Source organism: Alligator sinensis, unplaced genomic scaffold (assembly GCF_000455745.1).
Source record: "Alligator sinensis unplaced genomic scaffold, ASM45574v1 scaffold4_1, whole genome shotgun sequence".
Lineage (NCBI taxonomy): Eukaryota > Metazoa > Chordata > Crocodylia > Alligatoridae > Alligator > Alligator sinensis.
The window spans coordinates 3,071,882-3,085,847 of NW_005841887.1; the positions used below are offsets into that span (position 1 = coordinate 3,071,882).

Sequence of the window (13,966 nt, forward strand, 5' to 3'; positions counted from 1 at the left end):
GTCCCTTCCGCCTCCTCCGGGGTAGGGGCTGTCTGGTGGGGGAGGGGAATGGGGGGGGCAGTGCTTGGAAGAGGGGGGGCAGGATGAGCTGGGGCCCACTGCCCCCCCCCCGTATCCTGCCAGGGGCAGCCTGGTCTGGGAGCCCCCAGCCCCTGGGGGAGCTGCCTGGTCGTGGGGGGGCTTTGTCCAAGCCGCGCCGCTCGCTGAGCAAACCGGGGAAGCATTGAGAAATCAGCAAACGGTGGCGCTGGTTTCGTCATCGCGGCTTCTCTGCCGCAAGACCCACGCTGGTGCTAGGAGGGGAGAGTCGCAGCACCCCCACGTCGCACGTTGAAAATGCGGATTTCTTGCAAAATCACGTCTTTGCGCTTCGTGCGTGCTCTCGATAACCCAAGACGGGAGGGGTTTTCGATTCCAGTTCTTGTGCCGTGCCCGATCCGCCTGCCCTCTCTTTTTTTATTTGATTTTTTTGTACATGGTTACCCGGGGTGGTAGTCATATTGGTCTTGAGGAAAAAGCAGTCGGGACTTGTGGTAGAGGTGATATCTTTTATTAGACCGGCAAGATTTGGCCCCCCTCCCCCCAAAAAAAATTAAAAATTTCTTGAATGGCAAGCTTTCGGGCACAAACACCCTTCATCGGGCATTGGAGAAAAGGTTGTAAAAGTTCTCCTGGGAAGAAATGAAAGGAGTCAACAGATGGAGAAATCCTCTGGGCAGTCGGTTCATAGCTGGTCTTGCGAGGTTCAGTAATGGTGCAAATTACCTTGAAATCCTCTGAAATATGAACTTTCATTTCTACCCAGGAGAACTCTTACAATCTTTTCTCCAATGCCTGATGAAGGGAGTTTGTGCCCGAAAGCTTGCCATCAAAGACATTTTTTTTTGCAAAAATTTTGTTTGTCTAATAAAAGAGATCCTCTCTACTATGAGTCCTGATTGGTTACGTGAGGGTTGGGTTTGTTTTTTGATCTTGAACTGCCCTCTGCTGACAAAAGTGGAAACTAACACCGCTCAGTTGTCTTGTGCGCTTGTCTCTTGTAGGCTGAGTTTGAGAAAGCTGCCGAAGAGGTGAAGCAGCTAAAATCGCAACCAACAGATCAAGAAATGCTGGACATTTACAGTCACTACAAACAGGCCACAGTTGGAGACGTAAATACACGTACGTATGGGAGATGAGCTCTCTCTGACTAGGTGAAACTTGCCTGATCAGAAAAGAATGAAATGCACCTAACTGTTAACTTCTCTGTTTTGAAGCCTACCTGGTATATCGAAGTAGGTCAGGGAGTACAGTTAATAAGTTTATTTACCAGCTTCAGGTTCACGTCAGGCTTGCTGTACATAATGCCTCTGTAGCAACAATGGCATGTAGAGATACCTGCATGTCAGGGGCTCTGTGCATGGCACACTTCGCTTGCATTTTAAATGTCAGGTGCTCTGTGCATGGCACACTTCGCTTGCATTTTGTGCTGAGAGCTGCAGTAGGAACATAAGTCATACCCTGCTTCACTCACTTATGTCTTATCTACATTGGGCTATAACATACTCCTCACCCCTGTGCTCCACTCCTACCCCTGTTCCTTAATCCTGGAGCAGTACACTGCTTTGATCTTCACAGACACTGTTCATTGTGAACTTATAACCAAGTCGGTCACTGCTGTCCTACTGACAGCCTGTGGGCTGCATGCAGCCTGTGAAGGGTTAATTTGAGACCTTGGGCTTCTACCTAACTGCTGCTGCTTCCCCCATGGCTCCAGCAGCAGCCAGGAGCTTTGGGCTGCTCTCCTGCCTCCAGCTTCTATTTCCTGGCCCTGCTGCAGGCGTTAGGGTTGTGTGGTGCAGCCTAGGTTGTTTGCACAGCATGGTGCAGCAAACAGCTGCAGGGAGCTGAGGGGGAGGCCGGGGCAGGCTCACATGGTGGAGAAGGAAGGAGGGGGAAGGGGGCATGGTGCACACCCACACAGCGTGGGAGTCCCTGCTGATTTGGCCTTTGGGCGCATGACTGCTTAGTTCAAGGCTGTTCAATTTGAGTGACATGTATGTTAAACATGACTAGCTAACAATCCTGTAAAGGTCTCATTAAATAAATGACTGCTTATCCTTGCTTTCAAAACCTAAAGTACTGCTTCAAGCGACTTGCTGCAGGCTAGTAAACTGATGCATAGTAACCATGTTGCTGTCCTGTCATCTCTAAAGATTAAAAAGAATGAAACAAAACTTAAATCCTGTCTTGGCATTGGTTGGAACTGAATAACAAAACATGTGGTGTGACCTTCTTCTTTGGCTTAGGCTGGACAGTGCAGGATCATGTCACTATATCTAGCTGTATCGAGTGATCTGAACTCTAGGTTATGCCTGTAAATATATAGGTGTGATGCGAAGAAATCTACCCAGGCAGCTGTACTAAATTTGAATGACCTAATAAATTAGAAGCATCTTCCATTCTGTACAAGGCTATTGCCTGGGGCAGCATTTTCTCTCTATTTTTGAGTACCTGTTGGCTAAAGAGTTGCTAGAGAAGTAATTCTGCTCATGTAAGTGCTGCCTCGATAGCAATGAGACTAATACTAGCGTAGTTGCCAGAACAAACAGCCCTAGTGCAGTGCAATGTTTGCTGCAGTAACATAGTTAAACTAATGCAAGATGAGGAAAAGGCTTACCAAGCTCTGCTAGTAAGGAGAGCTCAACGAAGCTGAAGCAGCAAAAAGCAAGGAGGCTTTGTGTAAAAATAGGGAATCCTGTACTGCCCAGGTTTGGCAACTGGATTGGTTTCTGCCCCAAATCTTTTACTGCAGCAATGACTCTCAGCAGATGAAAGACTGCAAGTCTTTGTACTGCTCTAGCATTATAAATAGCACATATTCAAGTGTATTAAGTGAATGAATGATCCAAACAACAGTACTTTGCAGCAGACTAGCATCTAAGCAAATGTAGCTCTGTAAAGCAAAAAAAAAAAAGCTCCTTGAAGCACTGGCCCTTTGCCAGTTAGCTATTGGATCCGTTGGATGTGTTAGCTGGATATGTACTGCTGGAGAATTGTAGTCAGACTTGTATAGACAGACCTGCACTGCAGTCATACTGTGACAGAAGGGCCACGGTGGGGACAAAGCAATAACTTGCTTGGCTATAAGGTTTGAGACTCCTGCCCTGACTTGGATTTAAATATTGCTCTTCGATCAGGGTTACTGTTGTAGAAGTGGGAAAGCACCAGTCTGAGGGGTACTGCAAAGCAGTGTTTCCTAGCTTGTTTCTTGAGCTGGCTCGTGTGTCCTCTGTCTCCCTGAATAGAGGCGGAGCTGCCAACTAGTAATAAAGGTTGTTTTACAGCTGCAAAGCCCAGTGCGAGGTTAGAGCTATGAGTAAAGTTGGGCCTCTGGTCTCTTAATACTTTGCAGCTCTTGTCAACTGAATTGGGAACTTTTGAGCTGAACTCACTTGGATTTACATGAAAGTTATTTTTTGGGCTTGCCATACAGTTAAAAACCTGCTGACTTGCGGTGTGAAAAGATTGCACCCCTTAGCTGGTGTTTAACTACAGCTACACCTCTCTATCGCTGTCTGCTGCTCTTAAAACTGATCTCTTTCTTACAAATGATATGACAAGGTAAAACTGGGAATGCTGTCTGTGCACAAAGTGAACTGAAAACTCTTTAAATTCCACTTCTAGCCTCTTATGTGAATACAAACTTCTATAAAGAAGTATCTGTATGCAAAATTACAAGGCTCTTGAGGGAGAAGGGGGTGGCAAATGCTTATTAATTCTGGCTGCTGAGGACTGGAATCCCTTCAAGGTGAGGGAAGTTATCATTGACTAGGCTGGGAGGACACAAACAGCTTTCCTTTCCATAGCTAATGTTATGTCTCTTCTTCAGAGCGCCCTGGCATGCTTGACTTCAAAGGCAAAGCCAAATGGGATGCCTGGGATGCATTGAAAGGTAAGTGTCCAGGAAGGCTAATATAGAAATAGGCAGGATTGGTCACACAGTCTCAAAACAAATCTTGATTTCACTGCCTCTCTCAAATGGCTGACAAGCAGAAGTCACTTCTGGTATAGTCTGGCTGGCTTGTGTAGTATTTGATGGGGATTCATACACAGCTAGTCCTCTAGGGAAGAAGGTCCTTCCCTGGGGGAGACTGTATCTCCATGCTGGCAATAAGCCCTTTGCAAGCCTTTAGCAAACTACAGACAATGCTGCAGGTTCATAAAATGTAAAATAACCACTGTCTGTCCTTCGGGAGGATGCCGAGGGAGAACAATGAGTTAACAATGTTGTGGTGTCAAAGTGCTTGAGTACTTCATGCCTGTCCTTTCCTGATCTCTCGAGCTAGAAATACTTCCCTACTTGCACTTTTTTTCATATAATTTTGAGTCTTGCTAAGTGACTGGCTTGACATAAGTCCGAGGTGATGAGACTAGACTTCAGGTCCCTAGACTAAATTCTAGACTAGTACCAGTTCTTCCTCTTGAACAACAACGGACTGGATGTGTTCACTATCTAGAAACTAAAGTTATCCAACCTGAATGGGATATTCTGAGGCACTCCACTTCCCAGCCCTCGCTCTAGTTACTGCTTTGTGGAAGCTATAAAATACAAACTTCCCTGAATACCCCCCCCATCTCCCCTCACTTCAAATGTGGTGTAGGTACCTGCACAATCAGCCTTTGTCCTGTTCCAGGCCATTTCATAGCCCTTTTACCAACAAAGTAGAAGTGGCTTGCTTTGACATCAAGCTTTAATGTTCAGTCATGTCAAATGATGCAAATTCACTCCAAACAAAATACAGTAGCCTGGAGTGTCTTAAATTCTTGGCAGTTGAGGTGCTTGCCACCTTGTGCCATAACAGCCGTGTTTAGCATTAAGATGCCATCTTAGCCACAGCCATGCATTTACTGAGTACAGCTGTCTGCTCTGTCAAAAAACATTAAAGGAACACTTGGAAAAGGAGGCTATGCCCCATCTGTAGGAGGCAGCAGTGTGACACTACATTGCAACCATCTGACAAAAGACATACACTCTTACTTGTGCAGGGAGTTAAACTCTTATTGCCAGGCTGTCCTCTAGAAGAGAAGAGAACGTATCTGTAGACCAGGTTATAAGTTGAACCCCTTCCCAGGTGAGGAAGCCCCGTCTCCTGGAAGCTATCCAGGAGGGTGAATTTAACACTGCTTTGGTTCGGAGGGCTACAGTTGGAGCTACTTGTGGCCCTTGCCCAGCCTCCTTTCTAACCCAGGGGTTGCTTTTCGAGGTAGGTGGGAAGGTTAGTAATGAATCCCCTAGGGGAGGCAGGATAGAGTGGCTGGCATTAAGTTCCCATAGCAGAAAGAAACTACTATACAGTTCTGCAGGGTCATCCATGAACAATTCTAACTAATCTGGCTATGGCACGAAGGTGCTGTACTTTATTTCGTACCAAGTGCTTCCCCCCAACTCCCAGCAGCTATGGTTGTGAGAGGGTTCACACTATAAATCTTAGTCTGAAGGGTGAACTCTACCCCAGAAGCCTGGCATCCAGCTTGCAGCAGTGTCTCCAGACTTGCAGAACAAGCTTCCTTGTTTAAGGGTAGGGTGACCATATGTCCCCACTGAGCTGGGACACTCCCAGATTCTGTAGACCCGTCCCAGCCAGTTGATTAAAAGTCCTGGGTTGGAGTCTAGCAGGGAGGCAGAGCGGCATGGTGCGCCAAGCAGGCATCCAGGACTGGAGCAGGTGCTGCCCCTCCGCACCCGTGGCACGTCCTTGCTCCTGCACAGCAGCAGCAGTGCCTGCCCGGCCCCGTCTCTGGTGCCCTATGCCGCTGGGACTGGCCTATGGAATCTGGCAGTATCCTGGCCAAACTGGGACCTATGGTCACCCTACTTAAGGGGCACACCCCAGTTGGGAGAGTTTTTTTTGTTTTGTTTGTTTTGCAAGGGGGAAGGGTGTGTTATAAAGTAAATGGGTATATACTGGGATGAACCAGTTCCAACCTAGGAGAAATATAGGTTGGAGATGCCTATAAGGCAAGCAGCTGTTGGAATTCAGTTCCCACCCAGCTGTCCTTCAAATTTACATATACTGCACTCCAGCGAGTGAACTGGAAGCCTATATATGGCAAATATCTCCACTATTTTTATTATATTATGGCATAATCAATTGGGTATTCCTGACCATGTGCTAATACTAGTCTCTACTCTTGCAGTCAGTAGGAGGCTGATATGGCTAGTTGTCTCACTTAACTGCTAGTAGAAAAAGCCATTGGAGAACTAAACAGTGAAACTGAGCATGATCTTTATTTAAAACAGCCTGAACCCAGTTGTACAAAGCAACTTCTAGTACGTAGTTTCCTGGCACTCTGGGCCACCTCAAGGTGGCAGCATCCTGTCATTCTGTCTTCCTGCCCTCGCTATCCAACCTAGAGCTTGCTGTAAAGCTTAAACGGAGAAGACCTAGCTAATTAAGTCAGACAGCTGTTAAATCCTTATGAGCGAAGATTTTGTCTGATCCAGCCACCTGATGAATATTGTTTCTTTCAGGAATGTCTAAAGAAGATGCAATGAAAGCCTATATAGCGAAAGTAGAAGAATTAAAGGGCAAGTACGGCATGTAAGAACTGAAATCACCTGCCACTCGCATGTGTGAAATCTGCCTTACTTCTAATACTGTGAGTGATACAAAATGTTGGAACCTAAACTGCAGAACATTAAGTTTCTGCAGTGGAAGAGTTCACAGTACTCCTGGAGTCCAGATTAAACTAATTGCTTGAATTACTCCTATGAAATGAGTAGCTTTTACTCTAAATCATTAAAATGCATTTGATATATTATCTGTGGTGGTGGTCGCTCATTTTTGTTACGATCTCATCTCCATCTCCTAACTGACAGGAAGCCTGTTTCACCCAAAGAGTTGCTATGTTGTAGCAGTCAAGCGTCTGGACATCCCAGTTTCCTGTGGCAACACGAAAACTGACAGCTAGCTCTGAAACGCCAACAGCTGTCCTGACCGCTAGAGGGCTCCAGTGACCTGTAGTTAATGCAGTAGTAGCACAAACATTCCCTCCCTTCTATCCCTAAATAGCCAGTCTTCAAATTCTCTAAGCATGACCTTGCTTAAACTGAGGTAGCTACTCTATATTCAGTTACTTCTGGTAAAGACCCATCCTCTTGCAACTGCAGCACTATGCCTGCTCCAAACTATCTGTCTATGCCTTCTCTCATAGTTTCATAGTTAGTAGGGTCAGAAGGGACCTGAGTAGATCATCAAGTCCGACCCCCTGCCATGGGCAGGAAAGAATGCTGGGGTCAAATGACCCCGGCTAGGTGATTTATCTAGCCTCCTTTTGAAGACCCCCAGGGTAGGAGTGAGCACCACTTCCCTTGGTTCCAGATCCTAGCTGCCCTGACTGTGGAGTAGTACCTCCTGATATCTAGCCTGAAACGACTCTCAGTCAACTTATGGCTTTTATTCCTCGTTACTCCCGGTAGTGCTTGGGGGGAACAGGGACTCTCCCATAGCCTGCTGGTCCCCCTTGGCCAGTTTGTAGATGGCCACCAGATCCCCTCTCAGCCTTCTCTTGTGGAGGCTGAACAGGTTCAGGTCCCTTAGCCTCTGCTCGTAGGGCCTGCCCTGCTGCCCCCTTATAATGCAAGTGGACCCTCTCAATGGACCCTACATCCCTCCTGAAGTGCGGCACCCAGAACTGGACGCAGTACTCCAGCTGCGGCCTGACCAGTGTTGCATAGAGGGGGAGGATCACCTCCCTGGACCTGCTCATGATGCATTTGTGGATGCATGACAATGCGGTTAGATTTACTGACCGCGTCTCCACATTGGCAGCCCATGTTCATCTTGGGATCGATAATGACTCCAAGATCCTTTTCTGCCTCTGTGCTGACGAGAAGGGAGTTCCCCAGCCTGTAGGTGTGCTGCTGGCTCTTCCTCCTCAGGTGCAATACCTTGCACTTGTCAGTATTGAATCCCATCTTGTTCTCATCCGCACACCCCTGTAACCTGTCTAGATCTAGTTGCAGCCTGTCCCTGTCCTGCAGCATGCCCACTTCATCCCAGTCTCTCACCCAAACCTGTTCAGGGTTGCTTATCCTTGAACAAAATGGGCTTTAACTGTCCTAGCTTAGCTTTTGCTTTACTCAGAGGGTAGGAAGGGACACAGTAAATGAGCAGCTGAAGCATTGTAGAGCCTTGCTCCATAAGTTTTCTCAAGCCAAGAATTATTAGACCAGAAGTCTCCTACAATAATAGGTAATTGCTACAGCAACTCTTTAGCTACAGTAGCTTGAGATCTGGCAGCAACTAAAAGTTAAATGTGAAGAACAGGCTAATAGAAGGCTGTAGATGTTGATCTCAGGATTTTTGCTAAATTAGTTTTTCCAGCTACAACCAGTGTATTAAGATTGGAACTGAGCAGTGTTTGACTCAAGTAGTAGAAAGCCTTCCTTTCCTTGTCATTGCATACTTCCTGAGTATCTCTTCCTTCTATATCTAAGACTCCTTCCAGGGATAAAATAGAGGCCTATGCTAGTGTTTCTCTAATTGGAGAGGCACTCCCACACCTCGGATCATTGCATTATGCTAGACCATAGCAATATTGCATAGTTTCAATCTTCTGTAGAAAGGCTTTCTAATTGGTGGCCTCTTGCTGCGTGGGGGAGGCTGCATGCCACCAGCACAGCCCATGGGGAGGAAAGGAGGCGTATGCTGCTGGCACTGCCTACCTGACAGGGAGGCTGAAAGGGACTGTCCCCACAGTGTGGCATGTGGCCCCACCCCTTGTTGCACTGAAGTTGGACAGCCCAGTTTTTAAATAATTTTAAGTTGACTTCAAGCACTAGCCTTTGCTGACCCAGCAGCTCAATTGTCTTGAATGCTCATTGACACTGAAAAAATCTCAGTGGGGAAGGGATTAAAATCCCAGCGCTTGCTCTCAAGAGCTGCCCCTCAGTAGTATCTAGCCTCCCCTTTTAGGGACCTTTTTTAATCTCTCAGCAGTCCGATGAACACTAAGTGAGGGTACCTGCTGCTGGCAGCATACAATATTGGGGTTGCTGAAAGATCAAATGATTAAGTGAAGTTTTCATTCAAAATGACTACGAGGGCATTTTGTATTGCAAGATAAGAGCACTACATAGATTTTATTATAGAAGCTGTTTTATCATATGGGAATGCTGCATCCTTCAGGTATAACTAATTCTACCTAAACATGACCTGGGAGTCTGAGCCACTTGGTAAGCAGAGGTGATGAGCCACATTAGTCTAAAGATGAGCAGAAAGGGGAGAGGGGAAGCTTAGGCTAAGAACAGACATTGCACTTAAGCTGGTTTTGATTGGGCCATGTCAGACCCTGGGACAAAAATCAAATCTGCAGCCCTTTATGCACATAGCTTGTCCCTAGAATGAATAAAAGCTAAATAGGCTGTAAATGTCTAGGGGAGAAAAAGCACTAGTACATTTTCAGTCTCACATTTCATGGGGTCTTAAAGTGGGACAATGGGCTTGTTCTCTAGCTTTTTTACCCTGGGATCCTATTTCCTCAAAAAAATCAGATGCGTGTTTTTAGCCTTAGAGACTTACAGAGGCATGAACTTTCATAGGCAACAACCTAGCAGATTGTTACCTGTGAAAGCTCATGCCTCTCTGGACTCATTAAGCTCTGAAATGTTGCCCTGTTCTGCGCTTCTTGCTGTCTTGTAAGCAGGTGGCAGTTAACAAAAATGTAAGGATTAATGGATTGATTTTTCTTCTGGTAACCAAATATTTATAGTACTTTGTTAACGCATTTTTTTGTTATATTTAAACATGCTGCAAAACATCTACTGCATTCACTCAGACTATGGTGTTTCTTAATTATGGCAGCAGGAGGTTAACATGACTTCACCCCCGGCCCTTGCATAATTTTTAATGATCCTGGCCCAGTGTTGCTTTTCATTTAAAAAGGTCCGCTGTGACACGGCTGCTGCAGGTTCAGCTTTTCAACAGGAATATGGTGGGGGGGAATGCTTTTTGAGGTAGAAATCTTTGCCGGTTCTTTTGCTTTGTCAATCAATCTCGGTCTTTGTCTCTTCTCCCTTATCCCCCTGCATTGTAGTGGCTTAGTGCATAATAACAAGTGTTAAGTAATATTTCCCCGGTGCAGAGAAGAGTGGGTGCAGCCTTTCACTTAACACATGAGCTGTTTTAACTCCCTGCCAGTCTTGCATTCCTTAGCTGGCCCAAAATCTCCACAGCTGTATTTACAAAGCCAGTTACCCTTAGGGGTGTCTTTTAACTGCTGCAGTGAAATGTAACTAATGCTGGTAAATACCTCCACTCTGTTTTTATTTGCTAGAAGTGTTCATAGGATTAGTCCACAGCAGTTTGCTAATGTGCCCTTTGTCAGGCAGAGAGCTGCCGTCTGCATTGCATGTTCAGTTTCCAGAACTCCCCGGCAGCAGAATATCAGAATCAGCTCATGGATAAAATCCTGGCCTGTATCCTATTCCCAGGGTTGCATCAAACTTCTGTGTGACCGGGAGCAGGGCTGAAAAACAGGGCTTATAAAGTTTTCTATACTCGTCCCTCTTTTCCAGCCTATTTCGAGGGACTGGATAAAGAGCCGTCTCTTTCTGCGCGTCCATACAATTCCTAGCATGAGGAGGCCTTCATCTTGGTTGGGGCCTTTTGACCCCGTTTGTTATCTACAAATGATAAAGTTGTTTGTCAGTGTCTGGAACGGATGCTGCTTTCTGGATCGAGCAAGACTTCTGCACTAATTGCAGCGTTTCCTAAATCAAGTTTATCGTACTGTATTTGGATTCACGTAGTCTTTGTTATTCCATGAAGTTTGTCTCGGATTTCTACCCTTAGAAAGTTCCTGTGCAGCTAAGTCTTTGCTCAGAAAGCAGCGGAAGATCTCAGCAGTTGTGCCCATCTTTCCCGAAAAACAAGCCTACCTAAATCACGGCAGAAGTTTGTGGCGCAATGGCATCTTTAATCTCAGTCTTTTTGCCGCACCACCACTGTGGACAAGAGGTAGTTAATTAATGCCATGGCTTTTGCCTCTTGGCTGCTCAGCACCAGAGGGGCACGGCAAAAAGAGAGAGATGAAAGGCACCACTGTGCCGTGAACTTCCACTGTGATTTAGGTAGGTCCCAATGAGCAATGCAACTCCAATGTGGACATTGGAGTCAGAAGTGCAGACTGGCCAAGTTCACCAATGACACCAAACTTTGGGGCAAAGCATCCACACCAGAAGACAGGAGGGTGATCCAGGCAAATGGGCGGATGAGAACCTGATGGTGTTTAACACTGAAAAATGCAAGGTTCTCCACCTTGGGAGGAAAAACCTGCAGCATCCTTATAGGCTCGGCAGCAGCTACGCTGTTGGCACTGCTACACTGGGTAGCACTATGGAAGAAAGAGACTTGGGGGTCATCATTGACCTCAAGATGAACATGAGCCTTCAATGCGATGCTGCGGCTAGTAAAGCGACCAAAACGCTGGCTTGCATCCATAGATGCTTCTCAAGCAAATCCCGGGACATCATTCTCCTCTTGTACTTGGCTTTGGTGAGGCCGCAGCTGGAGTACTGCGTCCAGTTTTGGGCTCCACAATTCAAAAAGGATGTGGAGAAGCTTGAGAGAGTCCGCAGAAGAGCTATGTGCATGATCAGAGGTCAGGAAAACAGACCTTACGACGACAGGCTGAGAGCTATGAGGCTCTTTAGCCTGGAAAAATGCAGGCTCAGGGGTGATCTGGTGGCCACCTATAAGTTTATCGGGGTGACCACCAGTATCTGGGGGAACATCTGTTCACCAGAGCGCCCCAAGGGATGACAAGGTCGAACAGTTATAAACTCCTGCAAGACTGTTTCAGGCTGGACATAAGGAAGAACTTCTTTACTGTCCAAGCCCCCAAGGTCTGGAACAGCCTGCCACCGGAGGTGGTTCAAACACCTACATTGAACACCTTCAAGAAAAAATTGGATGCTTATCTTGCTGGGATCCTATGACCCCAGATGACTTCCTGCCTTCGGGGGGGGCCTGGACTCGATGATCTTCCAAGGTCCCTTCCAGGCCTCACGTCTATGAAATCTATAAAATCTTACAGGAGCTCCTGTGGTTTGGCCAGTTTCCTGCATCCAAAGTGGGCATGAGTTTTCTGTCATTTAACACCCTCGGAAATATTTTAGATGACTTGCAAATGTCTGAGCCCGTTAGCTGGTGTTGTCAAGTGTCAAACATTAGGATTCCTGCTCCATGGAAGGTTTTGGCATCTTTTAGCATGCAAACCAAACCGTCAGAATTTCCTCAAAACGAAGTTTTTCAAAAATACTGTTTCAGGACAAACAAAGTTTTCAGTTGGTAACACTGACCCAGCTCTTGAGGTTTTAGGGTGGGTTGTTTCATGTCACAGTATGAAGCACAATCTGATAGAACATATTGCAATGAAAAGTTATTTCAAAGTGAAAAATTGCAACATTCTGTTCTAAGAAGATCAACAGAAAAATGCTTTACTTCATTTTTTTTTTTTTTTTTTCCCCAAAAGACAATGTTTGCCAAAATAACACATTGCCACAGGACGTTTCAGTTAGAACAAAATGCCATTTTCCAATGGGAAAATGCTCTGTTTGGAACCTTTCAACCACGTTGTAGGTGTGTGGTGTTCATTAGTAGCTTAATATGCTAGCTGTTGATGCCTTTGAAAGTGTGCTAGCAGTTCCATCCACCACAGAAAAACCCTCCTGTTTCTTAGGCAGAAGAGAGAAGTGTGGTACTCTGGAAATCTTTTGGTAAAGGGCATTTGTAATGCTGAGTCAGCAGTTCCCATAATAATGCAAACAGGGTTGCAGAGTGCCACTATAGCAGGGGTGGGCAATTATTTTGGGTGGAGGGCTGCTTACTGAATTTTGGCAAGCCATCAAGGGCCTCATGATAGGCAGCCAGGAGCAGATAAATATTAATTTTCTAAACTTTTTAGGGGCCGGATAGAATGGCCTGCGGGCTGCATTTTGCCCACCCCTGCACTATGGCCATAAGAAAGCAGTTTGCTAAAGGTCACCCTCATGCTTTTGCACGCTGTTGGAGGGCAAGGAAGAAAGTGCTTTTTGAGCTGTGCAGTTGAGATCAATGATTCTTAAGGTTGTTGGTGTCAACTATTTCCCTGCAGATCTTACAGTTAAGATCTGCTTTTAACCATGTGGCTGGTTAAGTAATGTGTTTCAGTTCCATACACTGGCTGATTAGCATCTGGGGCTAAATTCAGGGGTGAATTAAAGTGAATGTAACTTGGACCTTCTTCCCAGCCCCAGTTCACTCATGTAAGCTGAATCCATTTAGACTTCCCTTTGAAACTACCTCTCCATGCTCAGCAGGGCATCTCAGAAGCCGTAGAGCCCAGGGAGATAAAATGTAGGAATTAATACAGAAATAAGGACTGTGTGGCAAAGGAAGGTGAAGATAGTATTAGGGCTGATAATGTTTTAATGCAAAAGTTAATGTTTGTCCCTGATGTGGACAAAAGGCAGCAATAGAAGGGTCAGCTCTAAATCCAGTGAACATTATTGAGGCCCTTAGATTTTCAGGTACACACCTTGCTCAGTGCATGGGCCTTGAAGGGTTGCATACCCTCTTTCTGTTCAGAAACACAGTGCTGCTCATCTGCATTGCGGTCAAGAACAGTGTTGAAAAAGGCAGCACCTACCATTCACAGGCTAGAGGTTTATTTCTCAGCGGGATACATGTCCAGCAGCTCCCCCAGATGTTTACATCTCCCTTTTTTTCCTGCTGTTTATAAGATGTTGGTATGCAAATATTTCCGGGCAAACTGTTCCTTCTTTATCCCTTAAGTGCTTTGCTCTTCTCAAGGAGCTAAAGGAGCTGTTAACTCATTAACCACATTATGCTTGTCAAATAAAAGCCTGGCTAAACAGAGAGGGTTCTGGATTAATGGAGGAACAGGTATTTCATTGCTGGAGGATGCTGTAAAGAGGAAG

At 45.9% G+C, this 13,966-nt stretch overlaps 1 protein-coding gene across 1 annotated transcript; it reads left to right on the plus strand.

Moving 5' to 3' along the window:
- The first annotated feature begins 1,010 nt into the window (after positions 1-1,010).
- Positions 1,011-6,804, plus strand: DBI (diazepam binding inhibitor, acyl-CoA binding protein). The gene is made up of 3 exons (XM_006017894.2): positions 1,011-1,161; positions 3,872-3,934; positions 6,515-6,804. The coding sequence occupies exons 1-3, from the start codon at positions 1,107-1,109 to the stop codon at positions 6,586-6,588; spliced, it is 192 nt and encodes a 63-aa protein (XP_006017956.1). The 5' UTR covers positions 1,011-1,106; the 3' UTR covers positions 6,589-6,804.
- The last annotated feature ends 7,162 nt before the right edge of the window (positions 6,805-13,966 follow it).

Excerpts from the sequence above, each read along its gene's own strand:
- DBI (XM_006017894.2), top strand. The coding sequence starts at position 1,107 with ATGCTGGACATTTACAGTCACTACAAACAGGCCACAGTTGGAGACGTA. Across the intron at positions 1,162-3,871 it reads AGTTGGAGACGTAAATACAC|AGCGCCCTGGCATGCTTGAC; the intron begins GTACGTATGGGA and ends TCTCTTCTTCAG. Across the intron at positions 3,935-6,514 it reads TGCCTGGGATGCATTGAAAG|GAATGTCTAAAGAAGATGCA; the intron begins GTAAGTGTCCAG and ends TGTTTCTTTCAG.